This window comes from Zea mays, chromosome 4 (assembly GCF_902167145.1).
Source record: "Zea mays cultivar B73 chromosome 4, Zm-B73-REFERENCE-NAM-5.0, whole genome shotgun sequence".
Taxonomy (NCBI): Eukaryota; Viridiplantae; Streptophyta; class Magnoliopsida; order Poales; family Poaceae; genus Zea; species Zea mays.
In genome coordinates, this window is record NC_050099.1 from 226,475,378 (window position 1) to 226,485,029 (window position 9,652).

Below are 9,652 nucleotides of genomic sequence, written 5' to 3' on the forward strand. Positions count from 1 at the left end.
AGGCTAGTTTGGTGGTTGGGACTATAAATACCCCCAACCACCCACCATTCATGGCATCCAAGTTTTCAGACTTTCTACACCTTACAAGAGCTATAGCATTCAATACAAGACACACCAAAGAGATCAAATCCTCTCTCAAGTCAAAAGATCATTCCCAATCAAATAGTGACTAGTGAGAGAGTGACTTGTATTCATTTGAGCTCTTGCGCTTGGATTGCTTCTTTTCTTCATTCTTTCTTGTGATCAACTCAATTGTAACCGAGGCAAGAGACACCAATTGTGTGGTGGTCATTGCGGAGACTTAGTGTCCCGTTTGATTGAGAAGAGAAGCTCACTCGGTCTAAGTGACCGTTTGAGAGAGGGAAAGGGTTGAAAGAGACCCGGTCTTTGTGACCAGCTCAACGGGGAGTAGGTTTGCAAGAACCGAACCTCGGTAAAATAAATCCTTGTGTCTCACACTTTATTTGCTTACGATTTGTTTTTCGCCCTCTCTCTCTCGGACTCGTTCATATTTCTAACGCTAATTCGGCTTGTAGTTGTGCTTAAGTTTATAAATTTCAGATTCGCCCTATTCACCCCCCTCTAGGCTACTTTCACGCGCGGCCTGGCTAGGCTGGGCCGGGATGCTTGGGCCGAATTCAGTTTTTCATTTTCTCCGAATTTTGAAATGCTTTTCTTTTTATTTTCTCTAGGGAATTCAAATCAAATTCAAACCAAATTTAAATTCAAACAATTTAAAACATGTGCATCAAATAAAAGAATACTTTAGGCTCAACATGATACAACATTTCATGACTCACATTATTTTTGATAAAAATAAATAGTTAATCCCTCACCTAATTAACATAATTCTAATCAAAAGGAAGAGAGAGGAGGAGTCTAGAGAGAGACAAGAGGTAACACCTGAATTTGGTAGATATTTAGAGAAAAAATTTATACCCCAAATTCAGGGTGTTACACTTGGATGCGTCGAGTCCTAGCCACCATCATGGCGGCATTGGATGCCTAGTGCCCTGTTGTCCCTTCCTGGTCTGGTGCCTAGTGCCCCGCCGATCCATCGTGCTCGCTCCTTCGCAAGGTGTGGAACCATGTAGGCTGTGGGTCTCCCATGCCCCATACTCGTGCCATGTCATGCTTGTGCGGTCTCGCACCCACGGTCGTGCAATGTCGTGCCATCGGCACAACCTCCACGACCATGGGTACATAATAAGGGAAAGAAGGAAAAGACCGGAGCAAAATCGATATTCGAGGGCTCTTCTTTCTACCGGAGCAAAATCAATATTCGAGGGCTCTTCTTTCTCCTCTAAAGCAAAGAATAAATATTTTATTGGGTGTGATGTCAATCACTGAAGTTAACAAAAAAGTATTCTCCAATAGTTTTTACTATTTTAATGTCCAACAGAAAAGGAAGATCATTTCTAGTGATAAATTTTCCTCTATCTATACTATACTTAAAGCATTAGTTTCAACGGTCGTCCTGCTTCATCTTTTTACAAAAAAGTCCCTACATTTCTTACAAAAAATACTTAAAGCTCAACGTAAAATATTTAAAAGCAGTGCAAAAGAAAAGGTAGATTCCAAATCCTTTTTTCTTCGGACTTTCCCCAAACACAAAATACCTCCTTGTATTCGCATTCTCAAATAAGAATGGAAGAAATTCGACTTTCATATAATATCTTAATAGAATTCCATGTAATGATCAATGCATTTTTTGGATTCTATATTATCTGCATGTCTAGAATCCTAGCAAGAAAATATCCCTCATTTTGGAAAGAAAAGTAGAGTTTTTGGAATTAAAACAGATACATGTTAAACTAATTTTTGATATTGATAAGAGTGCTTATTATAAAGCAATTCTTGCAATTTTTTAAGAACATTCTGATGGAAGAACATTCTTATGGAAGTTGTCTAACAAGTAAAACATCATGCTCAAGTGTTTATAATCTTTTATAACCTTGGAAGTGGAGGAGGCGAGGGATGAAGGTCTCTGATTTGCTGCCTATGGTACCCGTGTGTTTATAAAAAATATTATGTGAAGACTGTCGACAATCAATAAAAAATCTTAAGATCTTTTTGGTGGATAATTTACGTGGATACTATTGTGAGCCGTCGCATTTTCTGTACACGGGTAACCGACTAGTCTAGACATAATATAGACATAATATGTCTATATAGCAAAAAGTTAAGTATCTACAAAATTAAAATAAGTTATATTTTTAATGAAGAAAGTAAAGATACATATGTCGGAAAAAAACCATAGAATTTAGGAAGGACAGATACAAATTTCCAGGAGATGGACCCCATTTCCCTTCCTTCCTTTTCGTCCTCTTCTCCAGTCGTCCCCCAGTCTCAGTCCACCACCGTCGCAGCCGGAGGGGAGAGGACGGAAGGCAATGCCGTGCTGCCAGACTGTGCTCAGTGCCGCGGCGGCCGCCGCCGCCAGCAGAACGCCGTCATGGCTCCATCGGCTGCACGCCAAAGGGGGTCTATCCTTCCCCTCCCACCTCAACATTGACGACCTCCTCTACGGGGGCCGACAGGCCCAAACTCCCCCTCCCCCTCCCTCGCCCCTGCCACCTTCTTCTTCCAATGATCACAACGACCTCGTCGTTGTTGTCAGGGAGTCGCCTACAAAGGCCGCCGCTAAGCCCAAGCCGCCGCCGGCGGCTCAGCGTCCGCCCCGCAACCCTTCGCGACCAAACCCTAGCTCTAGCAATTCCTCGCAGCCGCCGCCGCAACCACAGCTTCAGCTCGTTGCCGTGATCTCCGATGTCTTCGCGGTCCCGTCCTCCGCCCCGCCGGGCCCCCCGGCCCCCAAAGCCTTCCGCAAGCAGTCCCGGCCCCGCCCGAGAACTGACGAGGACCAGCCGATCTCTGCCCTTCCTGCACAGCGTCCCCACAAGGACAAAAAGGACAAGATCGCCAAGGCCAAGAAGCGCCGCCGGGCGGAGCGCGCCGCGGATGCCGACGGTGAGAGGTGTAGCCGGACCGATGTCACCGTCATAGACACCAGCATCGATGGCTGGAAGGCCGCCAAGGTGCTCATCCGCCGGGGAGACGTCTGGAAGGTTCGTAACAAGAAGCCTTCCGCGGTGTCTGAACTGGAGGATGCCATTGCCAAGGGCAAGAGGAGGGCTGGCCTTGTCTCTAAGCTTCAGAGAGACAAAGAGAAGGAGAAGCAGAAGGAGAAAGAAGCAATCACATCAGTGAGTAACCTTGATGCCAATTCGCTGTAATATTAACGATTTGCTCTGCTTTACCTGCCTCTTGTGGTCACAAAGGGAAAACTGGTGTGATTCTTTTCCTGATCTTCTTGCCATAGTATTGTGGCGATAACTTGAGCCGTATAGCCTGATGAACTGATGACTCTCTAGATAGGCACCTGTTGGAAATGATTTTGCTCAAGGACGTGCTTGATCAATGTGTAACTGAACCAAGCAAGGTCGACGAACCACAAAGATTCACAAAAACACTGAAGTGGTAGAGAAGAATTCTAATTCTTAAGGGGGCAACTATAGCACAGCCCCAAGGATGAGAGCATTCGGCTTCTCCTTTTGCTGAGTTCCATTTTTTAGGGTTTGGGGAAAGGATGACCAAATGCTATTGTCACTTAGAACATCCCTCCTAGTTTTGCTTTGATTTGATTAGTTGGCCTTGTCTGTAATTTGTGGCCTGAACATGCACCAAAATATGTGTTGATCTTTCTACATAGCTACAAATGAGGACCCATGTATTGCATTCAAAGGTATACTTAATCATGGTTACATCTGTATATAATACACTCATGGTTTTTAAGCATCTTGAACAATGCTGACTGCTTATTGTTGGGTGGCAATTGGGCCAACTCTTTTGTTTGTGCTTTGAACGTGAGAACTAACATCAATGTATTTCCAGTAGGTTGTGATGCTCAGTATGGGTATGCTTAAATTCATGAAGAAATAGAATCATCTTATGTTGTAGTTACTGAGTTGGAACTAAGCGTGTGTTTGGTTGTGGGGGCAATGTGGGATGAGTTGGAGTGAGCCCATTTTTGGCAGTGTTTGGCTTGGGGACGATAGGGAAGAGACCGTCGCCACCATAGAGGGAGTATTCCCCTAGATTCGGGGTCAGCACTGTCCCTTTGAATTGAGGGCATGGGTTTGTCCCCTATTCATGTTGCCTGCTCCGTTCTGATCCCTCAGGTGGTGGCTGCAGAGGTTGGATCTTGGTGCAGGGAGCTGGACATCTCTGAGTAGGGCAGCACAACGAGTTCCAGTCACTCCAACACGTGGCAAATCAAACCACGCGGCTCGGTGTTGAGTGTAGCATGAGACATAGATGCATGGTTGAGCACAAGAGTGCCATGGCTCCATCCCTAACCGAGCACACAGTGCCATGGCTCCTCTCCTCCTAGAGGGTGGCATGGCACGAGTAGTGCCATGGCTCGTCCCATCCAAGCAGGCGGCACTAGGTGAGCGGTGCATGAAGAGGAGCGGCGATGCAGGAGGCGCAGGAGTTGGGAGACATAGGGGCAACCGACATAGAAGACAGTGGTGCTAGGGTGATTGGTTACTGGGACAACCAGTGCGGACTAACGGGCGATATGTTTTGCAATTTGTGCTCTGTGCGGTGTTTTGTGCTCAGCCGCCATCCCGTGAGCAGAAGATAAGACCAAAAGAAAGGAAAATAAAAGAGAGAAAGAGGATGACACGCAGGGCTTAGAGAGGATACGTGAGGCCCACTAATAGTTATTGCTAACCGTGTTAAATAATAAAGTCATCCCATGCTTCTAAATCTCTCGAACTAAACAAAAAATTGGGATGGACCTATCCTCTCAACCAAACAGGGAACAAGGATGGCCCTGCCCCAAATATCAGGGCTTGGGCCATCCCATCCCACCTTGTCTCCAAACCAAACAAATGCTATGCTCCGTGGTCCCTCATAGACAACCTGTTTTTTCAGCAAAAGATGAATGGGTGCAGCTAGGGATGTCTTTATCACTACTAAAGGTTGAGACCATAGATTTTATTAGGTATTTTTTGTTTTTTTGAATAATAATGATATTTTGTTTCCCTTTTCTTAATCACAAAAGATGGAATGATCCATCTAGGGGTGCCTTAATCAGTAAGAGCATCTCCAAGAGTTTCCAAAACCCACTCCCGATCTTGGTTTTTTTGGCATGATTGAAGAAAAGCTTTCTCCAACAACTTATCCCAACTCTCAATCTTTCCACACTTGGGAAACTAATCCAGATGCGTGGAAAAATACACATGCTCTAACGACTTGGATTGGCGTGTTGGGAATTCTCTCAGGCTTCTTCCTTCCGGCGACAAATACAAACTGCTGCCCTCATCTGGTTGCCGACACCCCTAACCTCGTCCTGGCATGCCCTAGCCAAGCTTGGAGGCCTCTGGTTGCCCCCCCACTGGCCTTGCCTTTCTGTCACCGGTTGGGGGTGGCTGCAGCCTGTTCTGTGGGGGCTGGGGTGTCTGGCACTCAGGAATGAGAAGAGTTGCTTCCCGATCTGGAGGTGGAGGAAGGACATGGAGGAGAATAAAGAGAAAGGACAGGGTTTCCTATGCAAATGTACAAGAAAGAAAGAAAGTATAAAACTGGCTGGGGTGATTTGGAAATAGTTTAGGGTTCCCAATGCAAAACGGCCTTCTAGCCTTCAGGCTAACTCCAATGAAGCACCTAAATTGACACTCAAACTCAAAATAGGTACTCGGTGAGCACTGTAGCGACACCTATACAGCTACCTCTCCAGCAGGTGACCCAAAGGCGATACCCATTTTGGATGCAAGGAGAGAGGGAACCTAAATATGGGTTTTCTCTTTCCAGAACCCATTCTGTGTGGTTTGAATTAGAGAAGAGAGAGAAAGCGGCCCTAGGTTGGTGGGATGGAAAGAAAGAAAAAAGTATTTTATTGATACTGGTGTCCAGATGGGTATTGTTGTTGGAGATAATGGTAGACAAATAGAAGATGCATTTATGAGTGGGTAGGCAAAAATGAAATGGGTCTCCAAAAATGGGTGGTATTGTTGGAGTTAGACTTAGGAGCTAGATACTGGAAATGCTTAGAGAAAGCCAACAAATAATCTCGCTACTTTTTAGCGAATTGGAAAACTCATTGACCTAGCAATTCAGTTTTTGGGAACTATTTGAGATGATCTAAGAAAGATTAAGATCATATGTTCTGTTTATCTCTTTTTTTAATAATTGGAGTTCTTAGTTCGATTGGTATGAAACCATTGCAGCACTTAATTTCTGGCCCAGAAATTTTGCCTATTCAACAGCAACCTGAGCATTCAACTCTAAATCTCTCTTATCTCTGTCCAAACCTGTCCCCCTGAAAGCACAACACAGTATGCAATTACATAATAAACTCTATGGTGCAGAACATTATACAATCACTAGTTCACTGCCTGGCTGTGGATTCAAACTCAGTCCCTACATTTGAACAGTTTGCTAAGAAAAGTGTGAGGCATTCAATTTTCGTAATGCTTTAACATACACAAGTCCTACTCTATAAAAGTAATTACTGCACATTTATGTTCCGTTAAGCTTCACAAATTTGTTTTTTCTTATTTTTCCTCTGAATTCAGGCATACCTGATTATTTTCCTGTATTAAAAAGTACGGCATGGCATAGTTCTGGCAGTTATATTGGTGCATTCAGTTGGGTGATTTTATTTTTTGGTATTGCCACTCCAGTGTCTGTGTTGGCATGCAGGTCAACTATTTTAATGGTTCTCACAGATAAAATCATGCACAACAGCCACACAGTGTATACCATAATAGTCTTGCTATGTGCGAAGAATATATCATCTTACACAATGCAGTGGTTATTGCTGAGGGTGTGGAAAGAGGGGATCACATGGATTAAAATTGTTGTTAGGCTGTCTCCCATCTTATCTCCCATTTCATACTTCACTCTGTGAAAAATGTAGTCTACAATATAAAACAGTGTTTTGTATGGCCATATGCACGATCTGCTGGAGACAGCCTTATAAGGACATCATGTAGCTTTCCTTAGATAAAGCTGTTGACTTCAGAACGAGCATCAGAGCATGTACCTATTTTATAACACTTGCAGGGCAAAAACTGTTGTGCAATCAAACTATCAAAAGTGATGGAAATTTCTTTTAAAAAATATAGATGTACCTCATTATTTACTCTACTAATATATCGGTTTTCAAGTTTCAATTTATCCTATGGTAAGACTTGAGAGATATACAAAAGGGAAAAATTCTATCCAATGTTAAAAAATGATAGAATTTTCTTTTTTTATATCTTTTAACAAAGGATGATTAGAACTTGAAATATGATATATTGGTAGAGTAAATAATGAGGTACATCTATAATTTTTTTGAGAATTTTTCATGAATTTTGTTAGTTTGATTGCACGGTGATTGCACAACAGGTTTTCCCCATATGCAGACTTAATATGACTTATTTATGAACATCAGTTATTCTGTTTTGGGTCAGAAAGTTGTAACTTATATGGTGTTGAGTTGTGACTGAGTAACCATGATGTGCTGTTACCCTCTTTCATATAGTAGATAAAAAGGGGGAAAACTGGAAAACTACTGTGCTATGCTGTTACAGCATTTGTTCAAAAATTGAAAAACACTACCATTAGTTAGTCTATTAGAGTTCTCCTTAGGGGTGATAGATTAGGTAATCCTATTGAGCAGAACATGTTGAATGATTTGATAACCACATTACCAATAAGAATACTAAAATAATTGAACCACCTACAACCTCCTTTATTCTTGCCTTCTTGGTTTGCCAGACAATGCTTCACTTATAACAATACCCAGTGTTGCTTTGCTTATTGTCATGTTTGTCATTGCATTGAATATTTTAAAGCTTTGATTATTGATATCTTGATGATTGTTTACATTGGCGAAATGGCCTCTAGCGTAATGGTTAAGGTTTCCGAGTAGCACCTCCAAGTCTCGGGTTCAATCCCCCTCGAGGGTGAATTTCTGGCTTGGTTAAAAAATTCCCTCGCTGTGCCCCGCCGGCTCCCGAGTTATATGTCCTGCGCGCCACCCTTCGGCTGGGCCGTTGCAGAGTGGACAGTGACGGCCCGCTAGTGATGGGGGGACAAGGTTTAGGGATTTTCTCGGTCGGGACCATGTTTCGGTCTCTTCTTAATATAATATCGGGAGGGCGGTTTTTCCCTCCCCGGATGAGTTTTTTATGATTGTTTACATTGAACATATGAAACAATATGCATATTGTTTAGAATGGTAGATTGATCCTATGTTATAACCTTGCTGGGTTTTATATGTACCACTACCTTACCAATATTTTAGAGTTTAGTGATCAAAGTTGCTTTTGTAGATCATATTTGATGTCCAAAATGCAGATCATCATTCATTTGAAGTGCAGTCCATAGCCTGTTTCACTAAAGCTTCACACGGTTTGTTCTTAATCTCAGGGAAACACTCATGCTGGCAGTGGAGATGTGACAAAGACTCAGATTATCCTATTCAAACCCCGAAAAGGTAAACTCGATGAATTGCTGTTCCACCAGAGTTAAATAATTGATGCCACTTTCAGAGATGCTAAGGAATTTCAGTCTATATAAACATTGCAGATCTTAGTTCTGTGCTAGAACCAGAAGGCCAAAGTGCATGAATTTTTCATTTGCAGACAACATAGAGGCAAGGAAAACGAGTCAGACAGCCATATAGCTGACTTGAGAAGGAATTATGGACAAGGCACATTGAGACAAGGATGCCATTACATTGCAATTAACATATTCAGTTTGATTATTGTCCTACTGATGTTTTGGTGTCTTAAATGGACCCTGTTAGAAGTTCAAAAAAATTCCAACTGCGAATAACTGGCCCTTCGGGGCCAGGAAGATATGTTTGTGGATGAACACTCGCGAGGCCACATGACTGTTACTTTTGTTTCTTCCCCTTTTTTTTGTAGAAAAAGGTCAAGGCTATCTAAATGTTGTCCGGCAATTGTTGGAGTTGATGGAGGTTCTGATTCGTTTGGTCAATCTGGCCAGTCGATCGTGTACTGCAAACCCATTTGGGTACTGTAAATGTTATGTTGATAATGCTACCTCAGTTGCTGTACAAGTTGAGTTGGCGGTATTTAGCCAAGCGTTTCCAGGAAAGCTTCAATAATGATAAATATTGTTACCGCGGTTTCATTTTGTTTTCAAATTTGTAGTTTAAGGGTGTTTGGAAGTAAAGTTTTCAGTATTATATATAGAAAGGTGTTTGGTAAGCTAGCTAAAATCTCTATTTTCAAAACTATAGTATTGCAATTACTGTAGTTGTTTTGAAGTATTCTAAATTTAGCTTTGGATTCTAGTTTCTAAAACTGTAGTATTTTAAACTATGCTATTGTTATGACTAAAATATATCGTAGTATTTTAAAAACTGTGGTTTTTAAAAATAAAACTGTGGTTTTTAAAAACTTTGTTTCTTATTAATGCATTATCAACCACAGCTAGTTTTTCCTTCAAAATTATTTTTTGTCTAATCACAAACCAAGAGCGCATTGTTTCTTTAAAGGGGACGAATCTAATGCACATACAAAATTATGTTCATCCGTTCTAGATCTAATATTCTTTGTTCTCTATATTTGATAGATAGCACTATCTGAACGCTAACATTTCTTGTCTTGTATATTTTTTATAAATT

The 9,652-nt window shown here is 42.0% G+C and overlaps 1 protein-coding gene across 1 annotated transcript; it reads left to right on the forward strand.

Moving 5' to 3' along the window:
- The first annotated feature begins 2,325 nt into the window (after window positions 1–2,325).
- Window positions 2,326–9,117, forward strand: LOC100284830 (adhesin FhaB). Its single transcript, NM_001157725.2, has 3 exons — window positions 2,326–3,206; window positions 8,428–8,494; window positions 8,587–9,117. Exons 1-3 carry the CDS (start codon window positions 2,394–2,396, stop codon window positions 8,625–8,627), a joined length of 921 nt encoding a protein of 306 aa, NP_001151197.2. The 5' UTR covers window positions 2,326–2,393; the 3' UTR covers window positions 8,628–9,117.
- Window positions 9,118–9,652: the final 535 nt, after the last annotated feature.

Coding starts and splice junctions, on each gene's coding strand:
- LOC100284830 (NM_001157725.2), top strand. CDS start 2,394: ATGCCGTGCTGCCAGACTGTGCTCAGTGCCGCGGCGGCCGCCGCCGCC. Junction 3,207..8,427: donor AGAAAGAAGCAATCACATCA/GTGAGTAACCTT, acceptor TCTTAATCTCAG/GGAAACACTCATGCTGGCAG. Junction 8,495..8,586: donor CCTATTCAAACCCCGAAAAG/GTAAACTCGATG, acceptor TAAACATTGCAG/ATCTTAGTTCTGTGCTAGAA.